This window comes from Monodon monoceros, unplaced genomic scaffold (assembly GCF_005190385.1).
Source record: "Monodon monoceros isolate NGI ecotype Baffin Bay Population unplaced genomic scaffold, NGI_Narwhal_1 Super_Scaffold_3, whole genome shotgun sequence".
Taxonomy (NCBI): Eukaryota; Metazoa; Chordata; class Mammalia; order Artiodactyla; family Monodontidae; genus Monodon; species Monodon monoceros.
Genome location: NW_021703780.1, coordinates 8,910,654 through 8,933,759, shown reverse-complemented (window position 1 = coordinate 8,933,759; position 23,106 = coordinate 8,910,654). Strand labels below are relative to the sequence as shown.

Below are 23,106 nucleotides of genomic sequence, written 5' to 3'. Positions count from 1 at the left end.
ACCACTTGGCCTCATGCCTGCAGTTCTGGATGCTTTGATGGGCTTCATATCTGCACAACACGGAGGGCAGCATCCTTCAGCCAAAGGAGAAAGCCCAGGCAGCTGGAAACCTCTCTGATCAAAGGAAAAAACTTGGTTAGTTTACACTTTCAAGCTCAGATTTGGCTAGAGGTTTCAGGATGCTTATTTCCAACTTGGTCTTCAATTCTAGAGAAGCTTAATGAAACTTATTGCCTTAAACCATTCAAGGGCTGGTAAAAAAAAGAAAAATACAGAGCTATATAAAGTCTTAGTCACAAAAATTGAGTCAGGTAAATGTCTTCACCTGTTTCTAAGTGTTACAATTTTAAACGTTTACTTTTAACGTGATTTTCCTAAAGCACAGCTTTAAAAAAAATCTGTATAATTTGTTAAAAAAAGAAATGTTTTTTCCCCAAATAAATTTCCTCTTACTCGTAGGTATGAAAACATTTAAATGAATATTGTAAGCATATATGTTGCTAATTCCAACTTTTTTAAGTAACAAAATGGAATGTTATTTAATGGAGTTAAATATAGAAATTTCAACCCATTGAAATGATATACCGAACCATTTAGGCGCACTGTGCAGTGGGGAAGTCCTCCCCATTAGAGAAGTATTTTTAAGGCAAAATGCTGTTTCCTGTGATGGAGAACTAGCTCTTTGTGTAAGAGACCAGTCTAGTTCTTTCCAGTATTTCCATATCATTTTATGTTTCTGGGGCCTTCCTTATTTGGAAAATAAGGGTATCACTTTTTTGGTTTTCCTTTGAAAATACTTATATGTTAAGAACGTATCATGATTGGGGCAGCCGGGGAGGCAAGAGAAGCCATTTTTCTTTGTAGATAAAAAGCATTCTGTATAATTGTATAATAAATTGATTTGTACACATGTGTTCTACATGCTGTTCCAAGTGACCTTATTACTCAGGAATTTTTTAAAGTGACATTTTAGCAGTCAATTTTAGATGTTGAATTCAGTAAGCAGTGGGCTTTTATGTAACATTGTTACCTTTACGTAGTATTCATACACCAAGTTAAACTATTTCAGAAAAAGGTCATTCATAAGGAAAAGTTAAGACCAATTAGCTAAGCAGAGGATATAAGGGTTACCACAAAAACCGCTTTACAAAGGTAACCCGGGCAGGAAAACTGGATTGGCTGGAGAGAGAAGATTAGGGACAAACGACATGGTGCCATGCTCTGCAGCTCTGGCCTCTCCCATTGCAGAGATGGGCAGACGGGAGGCCACCGCAGCTCAGGAGTAGAGGCATGTGAGCTGAGGCTTGACCTTGGTGAAGACTGGCAGAGACTTAAGGGCGTGGAGCCCTCTCTGCATGGGGCTAAAGAGCCTCCCCTTAATCTGCTGGGATTTCATTATTTTAAACAACAGGTGGAACCAGTCCATTAAAGCACAGCTGCTTATACATGCTAAACGTTCACAAATAACAGAAGTACTGAAAACAGCTTACCTCGGAAACCTTCCCAAAGGAGCCAGTGCCTGAGCTGTCTTGATGGGTGAGGAATTCTCCAGACAGACAAGGAGGAAGCTTTGTCCAAGGAAACTCCAGAGGTTAAACACCCAGGACTCTAATGGGAGTCACGATCCCCTCCGCAATGCTGAGGCACTTCTTCCAGTGCCCCCCACGTGCCAGGCATCGCACTAGGGTTTGGAATAAGATGGTGAAGAGATCAGACAAGGTCTCTGCTCAAAGAGCTCTCGTCCAGTGGGCACCACCTAGAGGGAAAACGGGGGTTATTACAAAATGGTAAGAATGTGCTGTTTATGCTGTTAAACATGTCAGGATTCAGTCTCCCCTCATTCACGTGGGGAACCAAAGATGAATGCTGAGGCCACTGTTTATTCCTGATTCAGCTCACAACACCGTGCTACTACTCCTGGCTCGAGAAAAATGACCAAGACAACCGAGGCACCATCACCGAGAATAATCACAATTTTGAAGTCTATTTGAAGTTTTTTCTTCTTTTGATAACCAAAAAAAGACAAACGATTGCACTATTAGTGTCCAAGCTGAGAAGCAGAACCACTAGGTGATACCCACATATATCCCGACAGAACTTGACCTTACACAGCTGTGCGAGTGATTAACCAGCCTCTGTAAGGCTGTTGTCGTCAGGTCTGATGTTGGAGCTTGAAGTCTACACGGCAGACAGTCAGGAAGAGGGGATAGATACGGAGTGGGGAAGACCCGAGAGCAAGCCCAGAGCTGGAGCTCCCGAGGACAGACTGCCAGCCCAGCTGCCTCTGACCTTGGGAATGAGGGTGACCTGCAAAAGCCAGGGCATGTGTCACAGAGCTCTGCACACACCTGGCCCAGAGGAGGAGCTGACAGAGGATCAGGGGAAGGCGGAGTAGCTGCAGGCCCAGCATCTGCCTCAGGGCACTGAGGGGAGTCAGCAGACAGGCCACAGGGCATGTGCACACAAAATGGCAAACCCGCTACTCTGCCCTGCAAGCCTCCCACTGGACTCTCTCTGTGGTCCACTCTCACCAGAAAGGTACAGGAGCAGGGATTCTGGGAAATTCAGGTCAGCCTAGCCGACACATTACACAGCCACCATGTCCTGTTATAAACAATTAAAAATGCCTGTGCCACATAAAGAAAGAAATCCAGTGACCCAATGAAAAAGGCAAGCCCCTAGCTTACCTGAATTCCCGGTAAGAGGAGTTTCAGCCAGTAGTGACCAGTGCTCTGGAACGCAGATGGCATTTGTTTCTCTCTTATCAGGTCAGTAATAATGACCATATCATAAATGGGAGAATCAAACGGTTAAATGACCAGAAACATAAGAGCCTGACCAGGTACAGCGGGGCCTCCGCTCAACAGATCCGAACCCACGTGGCAACAAGTTTTTCCAGCTTTCCTTGACCAAAGGCAAAGCTGAGTTTTTTTCGTGTTGGAGATTTATTGCTTTACTTAACATACTAGTTTTCTAGCACCAAAATTCCGAACTGACACTGTCCACATATTCTAACCACTCCGACCCCCTGCCCAACTTGCTCACACACACACACACACACACACACACACACACACACACACACACACTTCATTCATTAGGCTCCTTGGAGAGGTCTCAGCTACACTGGTTTTGAGACACCCTGTATCAGTCAGGATTCTCCAGAGAAAGAGAACCAATAGGATATACATATAGATAATCCTGTCTTACAAAATATATGTATAAGTAACTTACAGATTGGGGAGAGATATTTTTCAGCAGTTGGCTCCCAAAATTGTGGGAGTTGGCACGTGTGAAATCTGCAGGGCTGGCCAATAGGCTAGAACTCGGGCAGAATTTCTATGCTGCAATCTTGAAACAGAAACTGCTTCTTCCAGCAACCTCAGTCTTTGCTCTTAAGGCCTTCAACTGATTGAACGAGGCCCACCCACTTTATGGAGGGTAATCTGCTTTACTCAAAGTCCACTGAGTTAAATGTTAATCACGTCTAAAAATGAAGTTAATTAAACGCTTTTATACTCTATAAAGCTTACAACAATATAACATAGCTCATTAAAAATTTTTCAAGAAAAATGACAAATTGGGGTTGTAAAGATTGCTTTAGGCTGATTAAACTATAAATAAGCTATATTATGTAACTTAATTATATAAGGTATAAGCTGGTTTTCAGTCTACAGTCTTTAATTGTACTTATCCAATCATGAGCAAAGTTACTTTGCAGATGGCCTGAACTTACGTAGGTTTCATTTTCCTAAAATAAATTCACTCAACTGTATATACAACTTCATGCACCAGACTTTATTAGAGCATTTAGTAATTACTGAAAGATGAATATTTCTCCTCTGCTAAAGCTGGTAGTTTTGTTAAAGTTCTACAGAAACTAGAACATTTGCAGATCAAATGAAAGAGTAACTATTTCAAAATACAACACCATTTTCATCTGAGCTATGAAAATAAAAGTAAACCCTCCCTTAAAGAGATATACTAAGTAGTATATATACAGATGCTGAGGTTTCCCTGCCCCCAAATAACTTGAAGACACTTCTCAAAAATCAATTTTACTTTAAAAAATCATTAAAAAAAAAAAATCACTCCAAGTTGCTAAACATCCTGAATTTCCTATTTTCTGACGAAATTTTAATACAAAACCTTAACCTTCGTAAACAAATGGACAAACTACCAACATATTACAGACTATTCCAACTTGACTGGTCTCAGGAATTCCGTTTGGAGTGAATGAGCACAGAGCATTAAGGCACCGCTTCTGTGGCTTGAGGTAGATTTATCTCCTTCCCGTGGCTCAGACTGGTGGAAAAGGAACAGGAGAACATTAGTTAGTGGAGCCTGAACTAGCCCCTTCCTGGTCTCTAGAACTCAGCATGCCAAAGTGAACGTCACTCCTTTTCATCCGCTCCATCCCTAACTCAGATATTCACTGAAGTTGCATCTTACACGGCCACTGGAAGCTAAGGTCAGTCAGTGCCATGGGGGAAACTGCCCGCGGTCAAAATCGCTCTCAAAATTCTCTTAAACGTGGGCTGCTTCCAAGACACACATGCCATCTCCTGATAGTCTAATGCACTAGGTTATTTTTCCCTCTGGTGCTGGAGAAAAGACAGCTATTTCTTGGGTGAAGGACCAGATAAAGTGGCTGGGCTGGCTTTCGGGGCCACCTTGTATGAAAAAAAAATGCATGTTGTTAATAACCAGGTTGTCACTGAGCCCAGTTGGATGCTCACACGAGAGGTAGGTAGGAGCTGATGTCAACTGAGGCAACACAGTCTCCCATTCTCACGCAAACACTAGGGCGCATGCTCGTTGAGAAGAATGGCAGACAGGATCACTGGTGCAATTTATTTCTCCATTTTTTCCTGTGTTCAGCACATATAATTCAATTTAGGCATGACTGACATTACTGGTTCCCTATCCAATATCTGTTCTCCCCTTCTTCCTTATTAACAGAACCCCACTTTGCGGGAGGACAGTAATATGCTCAGTTAGATTCTTGCCACCCCAGATTCCCTTGTAACTAGGGAGGTTTACGTGACTCAACAAGATGGAGACAGAAGTCTATTGGTTTGGCTTCCGTGAAAACTGTTTCCCTAATTTTAAAAATAAGGGGAGGGCTTCCCTGGTGGCGCAGTGGTTGAGAGTCTGCCTGCCGATGCAGGGGACGCAGGTTCGTGCCGTGGTCCGGGAAGATCCCACAGGCCGCGGAGCGGGAGGGCCCGTGAGCCGTGGCCGCTGAGCCTCCGCGTCCGGAGCCTGTGCTCCGCAACGGGAGAGGCCACAACAGTGAGAGGCCCGCGTACCGCAAAAAAAAAAAAAAAAAAAAGGGGACGGAGGACTTCCCTGGTGGCCCAGTGGTTAAGACTCCACACTTCCACTGCAGGGGGCATGGCTTTGATCCCTTCTTGGGGAACGAGGATCCCACGTGCCACGTGGCATAGCCAAAAAAAAAAAAAGGAGGGGAGAATAGATTCTAGTGGCACACATCTTTTACCAAATCCTTCAACCATCCCCTTCTCCCTGCCTGGAGTATAGAAGACATGCTTAGAAGCAGAGCTGCCATCCTGTGACCAAGAAGCCCAAAGCCACACGAAGGATGGCAAAGCAGAAGGCTAAAAGAACCTGGGTCCCTAACGACCACTTAAAGCTGCTGTTTCAGCCCTCCGGGCTGCTGCTTACAGGGTTAAAATTAAATCCCTATTTGGTTTAGCCGCTGGAGTCTGATTTCTCTTACATATGACCAACTATAACACGTACATTTAATTCGCATTTGATCCAATTCCCCGCTAGGGCTGGGAATTCTAATATTCTTAGCCCGGATTAGTCTTTTACCCATCTGATTTGGAGATGTGTTATTTTTGTTTCCCCCAAATGAAATAGTAATGTCTTCCTGATAATGAAAGTCATTCAAGATATAGGTACAAGGGTATTCACTACAGATTTATTTGAAATAATAATTTAAAATAATCTAAATGTTCATCAATAGGAAATCACATGTATAAGTTATAGTAGGCCCATAAGCTAGAATACTTTACAGTTATTTAAAAAATGAGCAGATCCTTACTATTGACTTGGAAAGGAATCCTACTTCTGTTACTGAGAGAACAAAGGAAGAACAATACTCATAATATTTAGTATATCATTTGTCACTTAAAATATACATAATTAAACTTATAAAGAGATTTGTATATATACTTACATAAACATAAAGAAAATATCTAGAAGAACATGTACTAAACAGTAAGGAGATAGTTCTCTCTGGGTCATAGAGAAGAGGGAGGGTTAGGGAGAGGGGAAAAAGTTCACTCTTACTTTATAAATGTTATGCTGTTTGAGTTTATTACACAAAAGTAACTTGTATCTTGCACTAAATTCTAAAAATATAGAACAGCCTATATAGAAAGTAAAGTCACCTAAAATGTCACCACACAGAAATAACCACAGATGACATTTTGATGAATATCTTCTAGAATCTAGACCTCTTATTACACATGCATGTACTCACACGCTCTCATGTTCTGCAACACCACCCCATCCTTGGAAAATTCTTTCTCGCCCTCTTCTTTTTTTTTTTCCTTTTTATAAATTTATTTATTTTTGGCTGAGTTGTGTCTTCGTTGCTGCGCACGGGCTTTCTCTAGTTGCGGTGCGTGGGCTTCTCATTGCGGTGGCTTCTCTTGTTGTAGAGCACACGCTCTTGGCACACGAGCTTCAGTAGTTGTGGCTCATGGGCTCTAGAGTGCAGGCTCAGTAGTTGTGGCACACCGTCTCAGTAGCTATGGCCTGCAGGCTCAGCAGCTGTGGCGCACGGGCTTCGTTGCTCCGCGGCACATGGGATCTTACCGGACCAGGGCTCAAACCCGTGTCCCCTGCACTGACAGGTGGATTCGTAACCACTGTGCCACCGGGGAAGCCCTCTCGCCCTCTTCTGCTGGCTTCCTCTCCCTTATCAAACTTCAACACACTGGAGAAGCCCGAGAATTCTGTCCTGGAACAACTGCTCTCTATCACTGGTCCCTAAGTCAACTCATCCAGTCTTGTGCTCAAGCCCCTCTGCCGTGAGTTTCAGTCCTGAACATCCAGTTGCCCACCCGACAACTCCATCCAGACGTTGAAGTCACAAATCAGATGTATGTGTCAAATCAAGTCTTCAATATCTATCCATATCCTACTCCCCCTACCCATAAAACCAGACCTTTCCTAGTCTTCACTATTTCCTCACATGACACCGATTTCCACCTCGCTGCTCAAGCCCCGAGCTGGAAGTTGCCCTTAATCCTGCTGTTTCCTCACCCACCACATCAAACCCACCAGCAACCCTTCCAGCTCCATGTGCCCCGGCACCTTGATCTGACTCCCCACACCAACACACACACGCCCTTGAGAACGGACAGTCCTTTACTTCTATCCCTTTCATTGCAGTTAGAATCTAATCCGGTGTCCTTACTGTGGCCTGCAGGGCCCTAGGTGACCACCAGCACCACACACCCGCCTTCTGACCTCATCTTATACCGCTACACCCTCACTCCTTTTGTTTGGCCCTCACTGAATTCCTAGAACATACGAAGCTGCTTACGGCCTCAGACGTCCTGTCCATTTCCTCCCAATTGCCCTTGCCTCGCTCTCCCACCATCTCACCCATCAAGTCTGAACTCAAATTTCACTTCCTTCGGAAGGTTTGACTTGACTCTCCTCTTTCCATACTATCAGATTCTCTCACCTCACCCTTTTTTCCTTCTTAGCTTTACCACTATCGTGAATGCTTATCTGTTTAATTGTTTACCATCTACCTTCCTACTAGAATGTACTCCCTATGAGGTCGAGGACCTCTTGCCTACTGTTCTACCCCCAGGATCTAAGACAGTACCTGGTACCTAAAAGACTCAACAGTTCATTGAGTGAGTGAACATATGAACATATGCACCCTCGTCTAACACTAAAAACAGATGGGGGGCTTCCCTGGTGGCGCAGTGGTTAAGAATCTGCCCGCCAATGCGAGGGACACGGGTTCGAGCCCTGGTCTGGGAAGATCCCACGTGCCGTGGAGCAACTAAGCCTGTGCACCACAGCTACTGAGCCTGCGCTCTAGAGCCCATGAGCCACAACTACTGAGCCCACGCACCACAAGTACTGAAGCCTGCGCGCCTAGAGCCCGTGCTCCACAACAAGAAAAGCCACCACAATGAGAAGCCCGCGCACCGCAGCGAAGAGTAGCCCCCGCTCACCACAACTAGAGAAAGCCCGCACGCAGCAACAAAGACCCAATGCAGCCAAAAATAAAATAAATTTATTTTAAAAAAGTGTAAATTGGTACAATCTTTTAAAAAAAAAGTGGGATCTTGTTATAGAAGCTGCTTTGCAACAAGCTTTTAGTTTTTACTCATGTTGAACACCTTTCAAGTCAATATAATCTAAGTCATTCTTTTTGATGGCAACATGGTATATCACATGAATGTATCAATCTACTTAACCAAACACTAGCTGGGCATCTAGATACCTTCCAATATCTCCCTATTAGAGTAGTTTGTAATACATGTTGGTCTACATGTCTTTGCACAGTCCGATTTCATCTTTAAGGTCATTTCCTAGAAGTGGAATGACTGCTGTGTCAGAAATCTCAAATCACAACTTTGGACACTGAAGGAGTTTTTAGAAAACCACCCACTTCATTTACTCTCAAATAAAATGAAACGGAACACACGTTTTCAAAAGAGAAATACTAAATTCTTTAAGGTAAATGAAATTGCATTCTTATTAAAATGTATTTGGATATGGTCTACTCAGGGAATCTAATTCCAACCTCTAGCTTGAAGAAAATCTCAAAGTTGAGATCTGCTCAACAAGCCCCGTTATTAAATGCTGTAGGAATGAACAAGATAGTATTCGAAGAATCTAGCTGGGCGGGAGGGTGGCTGTCCCTAAAGTGACTGTGTCCAAAAACAGAAGAGGTGGCAGTTGCTCTACACGTTCCATATTTATTTACTCGGTGGGCCTGACAACACTGCCAGAAAGCTCTTGGAGTGGTAGCCCCGTGAGCTACTGGCCCATCTGGGAAGCATTAGGGATCACAGTGGCGATTCTATAAACTCTCTCCTTTAAAAGTCTCTCAGAGTCAATCCTGTCTGGTTTCAAATCCCTCTTTCCCTTCGTAACTGCCAAAAGACAGCCGTTGTCACCCACACTGTCATCCGTTCTCACCAGCTGCTGGTTGTACATCTCCTCCTTTGCCCCAGTCTACCCTTCTCCACCCTCCTGAGCGCTTCCTCTCTAGCCCCTACGACTCAATCTCTTGGCAACAAATTCCCCCAAATCCTCAGCCTCTTCCTGGAAGAACGTATCCCCTTGCCTCCTTCCTTTAACTAAAATGTGGCTGATGGCACCACCCGTGATCATAAGTGAGGTTATTCCGTGGGTCTCTCGGCAATTTTTCTTGCTTTGGTATTGCAATGCAAGACTCATTTTTTAAAATTTGAGAATTTTTATTCTCCTATGTGCTAGAATACTTTCAGCAGCACTAAAGTGATCCCTCTTTAAAGGACCGGCAGAATTCCTCTGTGATGCAATCTGGACCATATGCATGTTTGTAGGGAAGTTCTTTAACAACTTTATTTCTGCTATGAATATTTGCCTATGTTTTCACATCTGTTTAGAAGTCTGTTTTATTAAATTGTATTTTTCTGGAAAATTGTCCATTTTTCCAGGTTCTCATCAAAACTTGGAGGTGTGTGGACAACTGAAAGTTAAAATGTTAGCAAATGAACTCTAGGTTCTGCTCCAACCACACAACCCTCCCCAGTCTTCCTTCTCTAAGTGGCAGCACGATCCGATTGCTAGAAGACAGCAACCTAGGAGGCATATCCCTAACTCTCCTTCCTTTACCTACTGCTTCCATCTGTCAGGAATTTACTAATTCCAGCTCCCAAACGTATCTGGAATCTCTCCATTTCTCACCCTCTCCAAAGGCCTCCAGTCAAGCTTTCCTCCTTTACTCTTTCCTCTTCCAATCAATTTCCAACATAGCAACTAGAAAGATTTTCTTAAAATATAAATCAGATCATATCACCATCACACCCAATGCCTTTGCTCAAACCCATCCATATTTTCCTTCACCCTTAGTATAAAATTCAAACTCCTCAGCATGGTCACAGAGGGCTTCCCTGGTGGCCCAGTGGTTAAGACTCCACTCCACCTGCCAATGCAGGGGACGTGCGTTCGAGCCCTGGTCCGGGAAGATCCCACATGCCGCGGAGCAACGATGCCCATGTGCCACAACTACTGAGCCTGCGCTCTAGAGCCCACGAGCCACAACTACTGAAGTCTGCGTGCCTAGAGCCCGTGAGCCACAACTGCTGAGCCCGCGTGCCTAGAGCCCGTGCTCCGCAACAAGAGAAGTCACCACAATATGAAGCCTGCGCACCGCAACGAAGACCCAATGCAACCATAAATAAACAAACAAACAAACAAACAAACATGGTCACAGAGAGTCAGTCATGCTCCCAGCTTCATTTCAAGTAACTGTCCCCCTTATACTACTATGATCCAAGAACTTTCAGTTTCTCAAAGATGTCAAAGTTCTAGCGTGAACCTTTGGGACCTCTAAGGAGACTGTGTTTCCAAAGGTTCTGTGAGGTCAAAACTATTTTGGTAATAATGTTACTAGTACTAAGACATTATTTGCTTTCTTCACTCTTCCTCTCTCACAAATGTTCAGTGGTGTTTTCTAGGGGCCACGTGTTGTGTGGTGTCACAACGGATTGAATCCAGAGCATATATAAAGTCTTCTATTAAGCCAGACATTAAAGAGATTTGCAAAAACATAAAACAATGCTACTCTTCTCAAATTTCTTGTTTTGAAAAGTCTGATTATTTTTCATAAAAGTCTGTTATTTACATCAGTATGTAATGATTTATTACTGTTATTTTTAAATAAATACATTAAAAAACTCAGTCTCAATTTTTAATGTGGAAAATATTCACAGATATAACCCACAAAGCAAAAGCTCTCTGGGGATCCTCAATAAATGTTAAAAGTGTTAGGAGATCTTATTCCAACCAGTTTGAGAACCGTTCATAACCAACCATGGGCATTCAGTGAAGAGATGTTAAATGGATATCCACTTTCATCATGTATAATGGGACATGGAAGATGATATGCGTATGAAAGAACTTTGAAAATCTATAGACTATGTTGCACTGTTCATTATGTTAACTGGAGTAAATAGCAGAACGGGTAACTCAAGTTTTGACAGTTTTTGTTGTTCTGGTTTGAAATACATGATGTGATCAGAATTACACCCTTTTGGCGGACCAGTGGTTAAGACTCTGAGCTTCCAATGCAGGGGGCGAGGGTTCGATCCCTGGTCATATATAATAAATATATGAATACAAATAAATAAATATAAATTTATCAAATATAATATTTTAAAAGGGAAAAACAATAATATCCTTTTTAAAACCACATGACTTACATTTCTGTGATAAAAGCAGATGCTCAACTGGTAGAGAAAGCTTTACCCATTATAACTTTATATAGGGATCCCTTTTGATTCAAGCAGGAAGAAAACACTAGAATTTCTCCCAGGGCACAGGCAGTGGAGTGAAGGGCTCCACTCTCCATTCCCCGACTCCCTACACTCTAGAAAGAGGAACAGTGGTCCAAACGGATAGAAGCAGCAGCCTCAGATTATAACTGACTAATCACAGTGAAAGGAACATGTAGCAAGATAAACCCATGTGTTGTTTGAAAATACATACATACGTTTAAAATAGTTACATATATATAAGGTGTATAGAATATGTTCTTTCAAGAACACAATTCAGTTTAAATGAAAATCAACTGTTCACACAGAAACCCCTATATTTTTCTTAAAATCTATTTTAATTTTTTAAAATATTGCTTAAAAAGAAAACACTTTGTATCAAAAAACACTGAAATTCGGGTGGTCCTGTTTACGCTTTTCAAAATGTATACTTCCTGAGTGATATCCCAAGCCACGCCCTGTGCCCAGAGAGTGCCACGGAAGTGGCTGGTTAGTGGCTATCAACTAAGATACTTCTAGAAAGAATGCTTGTTAAAAAAATAAACAAATACCTCAGCAGCTGCAGTTCACAGAATGATTTCAGATCATCAGACTGTTTCCCCCAAAATTCCTAAAATTGAACAGAAGGTTGGTTGGTTGAAGCGGTTGACAGTTACTCTACCCGGCAACAGATCCTCTTAAGTCAAAGAGAATGTTCCAAACAAAAAGAATTTACCAGAACATCCTCCTCAAGGCGTTGCAGACCCCCAATATCCTTCTCAAGATTGCTCAGCTCTTGAAGAACTAAAGTGTGAAACTGTTCTAGCTTATTCAGTCTGAAAAAAACAAAAGCAACGAATTTCACTGGAACCACTTGGACGTGACACAAGACCTTTTTACTCTTATTGCAAAGATAACTTCATATTTTTCTCTAGACGGTTCTTGTCTTAAAAATATACGTCTCCTTTCTCTTCTTTCCCCTTGGAAATGTTGTTTGTGAGGGATCCCAAGTCCATAAATTTGTTTTGAACCCAACACTTACCTGCACAGATGTATCTGGTTTAAAAGCTTTATTAGGCAATCTGGTGCTTGCTTTGCAGTTTCTGAATAAAGTGGGCTTCTTCTGTACCTAAGCTAAACCATACAATAACAAAATGAGCACGTTTGGCTTAAACATAACTACCCAAATTGGGTGTGGGCTTTGTATTAAAAAGATGTTGCCTGCACATAACATTCACAGCAAACATTATCACTAAAGAACTGTAATAAGACACCATGCCACACACTTCGTGTATTACCTCAGGTTTGATACCCATAAAGGACAATAAGCTAAAAATAGTAAAATTTATATTCAAGCTACTGATACACATATTGAATATCATGAACCAATTTCCATGAGAAATTAGCTTACACTGGTACTGCAGAGAATAAGATTGGAGATCTTCCAAGTTAGTTCAATGAATCTATGTTAGGGTAAGATACTTTTCTCAAATGTGCTAATAAATAACTCAGTAGGGATTTATAAATAGTAGGACAAAATGGAGGGGATGGAAGTGGTTTCAAAGTTCACCTTGCAGGCAAGGTTTTGTGACAGCCTGTATGTGTGGTGTCTCAGTTGGCCACCACTCAGCTGACCACCTGCCCACGGTCAGCTCCTTCTTTCTCCCAGACACCTCTCTCATCCACATGGCCCCCCCGCCTTCTCTTCCATATCTATCACTGTGACCAAATCACTGCTTCCTGGTTGTCCAGTTTTCTGAGAATGCAATCAACAAAACCAAACCTTTCCATATCGGTCCATCTGGTCCCATGGTAGCAAATGGACATGGAATAGCTGTCTTATAAATATAAACCACAATTCACAAAGGCACTAAAGTCAGTGACCACCGCTAAGACAAACCTACCTCCCCAGAGACTCAGGGACACCTTCACACAGGAAGGACAACAATGGTATTAATGAATATGAACCTGTTACTTTAAACACATAGCGAGCTAGCTTTTCATTTTTAGTGGACCGTTACCTCGTATTTTCTTTTCAGTTCTCTAGTGAAGTTTTCAAAGGTGGTGATCATTGCAGAACCTTTCAAGTTCTCTGGAATAACTTTTAAGGATGAGGTAGAAATGCCTTCTGAACAAGAAGAATAGAACATTAAATAAAACTAACAAAGGTCTCAAAATAGGTGTGCTCAGTCCCCCCGCTGCCCAGAGCGTGGACAGTCATCTGGAAGCACAGATGCGATCCACAGCCACCCCACTGGCTGCCCGGCTGTGACTGCAGCAGGGCTGACTCTGGCCGTGACCCACCAGGCCAGCTTGAGTCAAGAGTCCTCGGCGGATGCTTCCTGCTGCTTCCCACTAAAACTCACGCTCTGCCAAGTGCTCGTTTCATCCAAACTTTCCCAGCACTTTAAATCAGAGCAACTGAGAGTACGTCTAAGAAGCAGGCTGAGGTGTTGTAAGAGGATTTTGGGAGGATGCGACGGGGAGGGCATTTCTAGGGGCAATGCTGGCATAACAGCTTCTGGGTGCCAAGGAGTTTTACGAGGGCTCATGAGGGGTCTGGCACTGTTCTAAGGGATTTGTATGTATCAACTCATTTAATTCTCACAAAATCCAAGTGAGACAGGCACTGTTAATGACCACTTTTAACACGGATATCATGTAACCGGTGCAAGCTCACACTGACAGCTCCGGGATTGGAACCCAGGCTGCCTGGCTCTAAACCACAGCCCTCTAGTACCTTAGGGCTTCCAAATCTGCCTTCTTGGAGCCTTTTGTTTCAAAGTATCATAGTGTCACTCATACAGAAGGCCACCGCCACATATGCAGCCTTTTCAGATCAGGCTCCTTCATTTGTACAGAGTGCATATTTTTAACTCAAAAATTTAGCTAAAAATCATCACCTAAAGCAGAGACCTAGGCCCTGAAAATCGCCACCAAGAATTCAGAGGCAGAAATCAAATTGCCAGGAGGAGACAGTGCTTGCTTTTATCTATAATTTGCGCAGCAATGCACTTGTCTCTGAAAGGACAAAGTGCTTAGTTTTCAGGGTCCTGCAGCTACTACGATCTTAAAACTGTAACTGCCTCGTAATTCACGTTGGGACATTCAGGGCTTACACATTTGCCACATTCTTTCTTGACCCGCTGGCTGGGTGCACAATGTTACCTGCCAAGTCTGTTTCTTCTGCCACTGAGGAAAGGCATCCTGGAGTATCACCTTCTTCCAATCGCGACTGTTTCCCCTTAGCGAAATGACCATCTGCTCTGTCTGAAGGCAAGCGCAGTTCACTGATAACCACACACAACGTTTCTTGGGTCCTAAATTTATCTCGCTCTCTTTCTGCCAGTTAGTATCTAGCCTTGATGAGCAGCAAGCGAAACTCATTCCCTGCTTGTTACAAATTGCTTATCATGTGGCATGTTGACTAAGAACAACGCAAGTATCAAAGCACTCAGTCTACTGGTGCCTGAAAGAGGACCCACGGGAACGTGCATCCCTTCGATGAGCTCAGTAACGTTCAGGAACACTCCCCTGAGCAGGATACAGCCTGCGTCAAACAAAAAGCAGTAATGGTTGGCATCAAACCCACTTCCAGGGCTCTGGGCTAAAGAGCAAGGTGGCGAGGTTTCCAGGCCGACTGGCCCTTGGAAGCTCATCGGATCACCCCGCGGAGGGCGCCACCTGCTGGTGACACAGGAGCTTCGGCACCGAAATGACAGCTGCCTCATAAAGGAGCTCATCTTGGGTCCTCGCTAGCTCAAGTGACTGAGAGCCTCCGCTGATGAGATTTAAATACAGATTCTGTTGTCAGTTCAGCATTTACTAAACATTTTCTTTTTTTAAAACAAATTGAAGTATAGCTGCTGTACAAGGTGAGATAAGCTACAGGTGTACAATACAATGATTCACAATTTTTAAACGTTATACTCCATTTATAGTTACTATAAAATGTTGGCTATATTCCCCATGTTGTACAATATATCCTTGTAGCTTATTTTATACCTCATAGTTTGTACCTCTTACAGACTCACAGATATGGAGAAGAAACTGGTTACCAGTGGGGAGAGGGAGGCAGGGAGGGGAAAGATAGGGGTAGGGAAATAAAAAGTACAGTATCTTTTATTTTGATGTTCAGTTCACACCAAACATGTCCTCACCCCATCCGGGCCCTCTGTCTCATCAGTGGCATCTTATCACTGTCAATAGTGCACTAGCACCAGGCCCCACTGCTGCTTTTTACCATCCTCTTCTCTCCCACCATCAAGGCCTGAGGCTCTGCCTACAGAAAGCATCCATACCTCTCTGCATCCCCACACCGAGACTGTCCAAGGCCAGCTCCCGGGAGGAGCTCATCAGTCCCATCCCTTCAACTGGCATCCCCCAAATCCCTCTCTTGCCCGAGCTCTCTCAAGCAGCAAACCTGTGTTTCCAACTGCCTACCCAACATCTCCGCTCAAAACCCACTCTTGGGGCGTCCCTGGTGGCGCAGTGGTTGAGAGTCCGCCTGCCGATGCAGGGGACACGGGTTCGTGCCCCGGTCCGGGAAGATCCCACATGCCGCGGAGCGGCTGGGCCCGTGAGCCATGGCCGCTGAGCCTGCGCGTCCGGAGCCTGTGCTCCACAATGGGAGAGGCCACAACAGTGAGAGGCCTGTGTACCGCAAAAAAAAAAAAAAACAAAAAACAAAAAACCACTCTTTTCCATTCCTCCCCACCCCAGCTGCTCTTTCTTCCCCACCATACACTCAGCCCTGCCACACACACTTAACTGGGAAGACATCTGCTCTTCCCTCTCTCCTCCCACATCTAGCTAGTCACTACAGATTTCCCCTCTGAAGGTTCTGGAATTTAATTTCATGAATTTGCTCAATGAATATTTGAGTGTTACTATGTGCAGGGAGCTGGGCAAAATGGTGGGTAGATGGTAGGAAAGCAAAGAGGCAAGTTTCCCCTTCTGCATTCCACTGCTCTACCCTGGTCTCCTTCCAGCTCCTCAGACCCTGGGCCACTCTCACCTCAGGGCCTTTGCACCTGCCGCTCTTCTGACTTGCATCCTTCCCCCACCCCCCCATAACTACACTAAGGTTTCCCCTGGCCATCCAAACTAAAATTTCAACCCAACCCTCTAGCTCTTAAATCCCCTTCCCTGCTTAATTTTTACTTAGCCTCTATCACAATATAATATACTACACATTTCACTTTTCTTGGGTATTATGTCTCCCCCACTAGAAGGTAAGGTCCAGTGAGGGCCCGTATGCTGTCTGTTTTGTTCACTAGAATATCTAACACGTAGGAAAGTGGCTGGTGCATAGTAGACATCAGTAGACATTCACTGAATGAAAGAATGAATAAGTGAGTAAATGCTGCAGAATATCCAAGATTCTACAAAATAAGATATATCTTATATCCTAAAAAAGGATCTTAGTAAAACAAGAATGTATTCTAATTATCTTATACTAGCAGTGAGGGTAGAGATACAGGAATATCAAAAACCTTAGAGACCAAAATACCTACTACATAAATAACAAACTGAAATTAATAAAATTTAGTATTTTAAGATCTGCTAAAAATACCTTTTGGGAGGAACTGTAAAATACTAATTTTTAGAAATAGCACCATAGTAGGAAATACCAGTCATAAACATCAAAGTGACAGAAGGAAAAGAAAAAGAAATTTGCTATTAAAATTATGCAAAACAGAGAACAGTCAATGTTAAAATAGTTCATGCCCTGTGGTAAAACAGAAGATACATTTTTAAGAAAAATGAGTAACTTAGGTTTAAATGTCAACTTAGATTATTTTCTATTAAAGAAACAAAAAGGAAATAGCAAAACGAGAGGTAAAACAAGAGAGATAATAAATATCTAATTGAGAGAAAAGCATGACCAAATGCAGAAAGAACTAAATTAATAATACCAGATATATAGGTAAAATGATCATATATGAATGATGACCTTCATGGGACACCTCAGTTGCTTTGCTATAATAGAGTTTTCATAAACTGAAAACTTCGGTAGAGGTCACATTCTCACTTGGAAAAGAAAGAGCCCACAATCAGCCCCTCTAATAAAAAATAAAATAAAATAAAATGAAAAGCATAAGAAAAGCTCTCAGCTTTGAGAGGTGCCACTATCTCTTCTCACTGCTCTTAGATTAGGTGTGTTTATTTGTTTGAAAGTATGGGTGGATATTTTCTAGGGAGTTGCACTGTTTCAAGGCTAAATGATTTTTAAAAATCAAAGAAAGAATCCAGACACAGCACTGGCTTCTTCCAGCCTCAAAATAAATGGAGCTCATGCTTGAATCTCACATGCTGTCCATATCCCAGTCAGGGCCCAAAGAAACCACTTTGAAAGGATTCCAGCCAGCCCCAATGAAGCACCGATGAACAACTACTACATTTCTTTACATTTCTTTCCTTGCTGCCTGTCCTGTCCCTTCTGGATTTTTTTTTTTCTCTCTTCTGACAACATATTTGTAGCAACAGCTCAAAGCATGGCCTTGAATTTCGATTTATCATGCTAATGCACCACCCATGGAAAAGCAGGGCATCTGCTGGAACAGACAATATTTACCTTCAATGGAGAGACGAATCCAGGAACTCTGTGTAAATAAGCTGGTTGCCCCCTGAATGAGCTGCTTGGAATTTGTGAACCTACTAAACAGGGATCATCCATATGGACCACTTCAGGGACATGGAAATAATTTGGCATAGAAAACCCTTTTTGAAGAGGCAATCTTGTTAAGTACTTTACCTGAAACAAAGGAATGGCTCTCCAGAGAGAACAGGCTCCCCTAGGGAAATCAGTGCACTCGTTAAAGGATGCAGGTCCTAAGTGATGCAGTTGGCTCAGCTTTGTTTCCATGGTAACAGCATGCCTCTTTTAACCAGGACTTTTTGACATTCTCATAAAGGGGTTAAAACTATGTACACACAGCACTTCAAAAATGAACACAAGCAGTAAACACACCGTGGCTGAAACTAGAGTGATCTCAAATGAATGCTAACTCGTTTGTGGGTGGCTGGTAGAAGGAGTGCGCTCTTGCTTTTGAACACAGCTGTCTTCATTGCCATGAGAATTGAAGACTTTTGCCATCTGAGGAGCTTCTGAACTTATTTTGGGCACAGGCTGTAGAGAATAATTTGGTGTCTATATTACATTTATTTACTCATACTTCTGATAAAACGGTTTTTAGCACTACACAGAATCAACCCTAGGATTAATAGCCAAGCTCTCCTAAGTTACAGCATTTAAAAAAATCTTACTCTGAGGTGACACCCTGTGGCTTAAAATGATAAAAGGCCAACAACATTCATTGGAGCGAGAATAGTCTTCTTTACCAAAATATCCTTCTGTGGAGGCACTTTCCTAGCGCCAATTCCTTTGTTTTTTCTACCAATGCGTACTATGCCGAGAATATGAAAAATTAAAGACAATCTTTATTGCTGAATTCCTCAGTCTGACGGGGAGTACTGAAATATCTTTTGTCTGGATTAATGCATTTTAAAAATCAGTAAATCAATTAATAATACTTAGTTGTGACTATGTATAAATGATTATTCAATATGGAATTATGCAGAGGTTCGTCACTAAATGACAGCGTTTTCTAAGTTTCTTATTCTGGTTCCTTGGCAAATATTTATTGAATGCCTCTATATGCCAGGCACCAAACTAGGCATTCATAGCACCATTGGAACAAAGAAGCTATCCTCCTGACTCCTTCCCAATTCTGGAGGCCTCTCCAAGAAGATACATGAGGGCGAAATGCAAAATCATGAGTAATCATCCTGTTTGCTTGCAGTGTTCTGGGAGCACGGCATATCCAAAGTTCCGGGGTAAACATTAAAACAACAGTCTATGAGCAAAATAGCAGAACAGCAGTTTTCTAGTTTTCCCCCAAAGGACACCAATTTTGAAAATCACCTACTGACAGAGGGGCCTTTGTGGAAGTCTGAGTCCAGTGGGGAAGATCTAGCACATTGTCTGAGGAAGAAAAAAATCCAAGATTGGCTGCATTGAAGAGGGTAACAAGGACACTTTCGCTTGAGCCACAACACCACTTGCTCAAAGGCAGCACAGCTCAGGGCCAAGAGAGGCCCTCTTAGCTCATGATTTCTCCACCCGGGAAGGTGAGCGGGTTTGAGGGAGCGCTCAGTTTCCCCAGCTGTGAGGGACCCTGCCAAAGAAGACTGTTTCTTGCTTGCCCCATCCAGAGTACTGAGGTACACTACATGGCTCGGGGGTGGGGAGTGGCTGGGAGAACAGAATCCAGGGTTCTCAGGGAGCATCAAAGGGATGCAGATCCTACTGTTTCAGGGACTCCATTAGGAAGCCTACTCATGAGCTGCTGGGGAGGCCTCACCTACGGATCCGCCCGCAGCTGGACCATGGACAGCGCAACCAATGCATTTGCCTCACCCATACACAGCCCCAGCCTGTGGTTGGCTCACTTTGCACACACCCCTCAGGGGCAACGACTGTGAGTGTTTGTAGATAGCCAGCCCTAGTCAGCAGGACGGGGATGAAGCACACATGCTTGAGCATCCACCACTGCCCTAGGGAAAGCAGCAGGAGGCTGTGAGCTCCTGGCCTGGCCATGCAGATTCCAGAGAAAGCGTGATCTGCAGAGGTCCCCCGGAGAAAGAGAAGTGTGGAGCAGGCAGAGCCACAGGAAAGGTCTGAGAAAGCTGCAGAATCCCTAGTAGACAAAAGGTATTTCTCTCCTGAAGCCAGTCAGCAAAGACTAAAGGAGGTGACTGCTTCTCCAAATATGAAGACGGCAACGCAAAACTTCAAGGAACGTGAGAACTCAAGGAAACATGACACCTCCCCCAAACCACAATAATTATATAGTCATGGACCGCCACAGAAAATGGAGCTCTGCAATTTGCCTAATTAAGACTGCAAAATAGTTGCTTTCAGGAAGCTCAGTTAGCTACAATTCAACAAAATCAGGCAAACAATAAGCAAACAAAATGAAAAGTTTAGGGGCTTCCCTGGTGGCGCAGTGGTTGAGAGTCCGCCTGCCGATGCAGGGGACATGGGTTCGTGCCCCGGTCCAGGAGGATCCCACGTGCTGCGGAGTGGCTGGGCCCGTGAGCCATGGCCGCTGAGCCTGCGCGTCCGGAGCCTGTGCTCCGCAGCGGGAGAGGCCACAACAGTGAGAGGCCCACATACCGAAAAAAAGAAAAAAGAAAAGTTTAATAGAGAAATAGAAATAATAAAAAAAGAACCAAACAAACTCTGGAGCAAAAGAACACAAAAGTGAAATGAAAAATGCAATAATAGAGAATATGAGCAGCAGAGCTGATCCAGAAGAAGAAGAATCTGTGTCAAAGGCAGATCATTTATCCAAATTATCCAGTCAGAGGAGAACAAAGGAAAAAGAATAAAAGAGAGTAAGAAAGCCTATATGAACTCTGTGATAGCACTAATACAAACAAACTATACCATTAATAGAAACAATTCACAGAAACACAACAAACAATCCTAAAATTTGTATGGAACAACAAAAGACCTCGAATAGCCAAAGCAATCTTGAGAAAGAAGAACGGAGCTGGAGGCATCATGTTTCCTGATGTCAAACTACATTACAAAGATGTACTAAACCAGTAGGGTACTGGCATAAAAAAGAGACCCGTAAATCAATGGAATAGAATAGACAGCCAAGAAATAAACCCAGGCATATACAATCAAATTAATTGACAACAAAGAAGCCAAGATATACAATGGAAAAAGAAAAGTCTCTTTAATAGATGGTGTTAGGAAAACATGACAGGCACGTGTAAAAGAATGAAACTGGACCACGATCTTACACCATACACAAAAGTTAACTCAAAATCGATTAAAGACTTATATGTGAGGGCTTCCCTGGTGGCGCAGTGGTTGAGAATCTGCCTGCTAATGCAGGGGACACGGGTTCAAGCCCTGGTCTGGGAGGATCCCACATGCCGCAGAGCAATTAGGCCTGTGAGCCACAGCTACTGAGCCTGTGCATCTGGAGCCTGTGTTCCGCAACAACAGAGGCCGCGACAGTGAGAGGCCCGCGCACCGCGATGAAGAGTGGCCCCTGCTTGCCACAACTAGAGAAAGCCCTCTCACAGAAACAAAGACCCAACACAGCCATAAATTAATTAATTAATTAATTTTAAAAAAAAAAAGACTTATATGTAAGACTTGAAATCATAAAATTCCTAGAAGAAAATACAGGCTGTAAGCTCCTTGACATCCATCTTGATGATCATTTTTTGGATCTGACACCAAAAGCAAAGGCAACAAAAACGAAAATAAACAAATGGGACTACATCAAACTAAAAAGCTTCTGTATAGAAAAGAAAACCATCAACAAAATGAAAAATCAAACTATAAAAGGGAAGAAAATATTTTCAAATCGTACATCTGACAAGGGGTTAATATCCAAAATATATAAAGAACTCATATAATTCAATAGCCAAAAAACCAAATAATCGATTAAAATGAGAGCAGAGAATCCGAATAGACATTTTTCCAAAGACATACAGACAGCCAACAGGTGCACCGATGACTGGAACAAACCAAAACCACAATGAGATAAACTCACACCTATTAGAATTCCTATTATCAAAAAGACAAGAGATAACACGTGTTAGTGAAAATGTGGAGAAAAGAGAACCCTTGTGCAGTTAGTTGGAATGTAAATTGGTGCAGCTACTATGGAAAACAGTATGGAGGTTCTTCCAAAAATTAAAAATGAAACTACCATATAATCTAGCAATTCTACTTCTTTGTATTTAACAGAAGAAAATAAAAACACTAACTTGAAAATATATATGTACCCACCATGTTCACTGAAGTATTATTTATAATAGCCAAGACATGGAAGTAATATGTGTCCAATGATGGATAAAGAAAATGTGGTATATATATATACAACAGGATATTATTCAGTCATAAAAAAGAATAAAATCTTGCCATTTGTGTCAACACGGATGGACCTTGAGGGCAAAATGCTAAGTGAAATAAGTCAGACAGAAAGACAAATACTGTATGACCTCACTTATATGTGGAATCGAAAAGGAAAACAAAAAACAAAACCAAACTCATAGGTACAGAGAACAGATTGGTGGTTGCCAGAGGTGGGTGAAGGGGTGCAAATGGGTGAAGGGGGTGAAAAGGTACAAACTTCCAATTACAAAATAAGTCCTAGGGCTGTAATGTACAGACAGGATGGCGACTGTAGTTAATACTTTATTGTGTATTTGAAAGTTTCTGAGAGAGTAGATCTTAAAAGCTATCATCTCAAGAAAAAAAAAATGTAACTACCTGTGGGGATAGATGTTAACTCGACTTATTGTTGTAATCATTTTACAATATGTACAAATATCAAATCATTGTTATACACCTGAAATTAATATGCTACCTGAAATTAATATGCTACCTGAAATTAATATGCTACATGTCAATGATATCCCAATTTTAAAAAAAAGAAACAATCTACACGTTATTGGAGTCCCAGAAGGATAAAAGAGGGAATGGGGGCAGAAAGCTATTTTAAAAAATAATGGCCGATGGGGGAGAATGGATGCATGTATACGT

General features: G+C 42.7%; 1 protein-coding gene across 1 annotated transcript in view; it reads right to left on the bottom strand.

Annotated features, from left to right (window-relative positions):
- Positions 1-3,795: 3,795 nt before the first annotated feature.
- SYCP2L (synaptonemal complex protein 2 like) overlaps positions 3,796-23,106 on the bottom strand; it is a 62,447-nt gene continuing 43,136 nt past the window's right edge. The window contains exons 20-25 of the mRNA XM_029244087.1: positions 14,697-14,798; positions 13,550-13,656; positions 12,571-12,662; positions 12,265-12,364; positions 12,101-12,159; positions 3,796-4,305 (exon numbers count right to left, since the gene is read on the bottom strand). Of these exons, the coding sequence (XP_029099920.1) occupies positions 4,251-4,305; positions 12,101-12,159; positions 12,265-12,364; positions 12,571-12,662; positions 13,550-13,656; positions 14,697-14,798 (515 nt within the window). The 3' untranslated portion in view covers positions 3,796-4,250. The remainder of the gene's footprint in view (positions 4,306-12,100; positions 12,160-12,264; positions 12,365-12,570; positions 12,663-13,549; positions 13,657-14,696; positions 14,799-23,106) is intronic.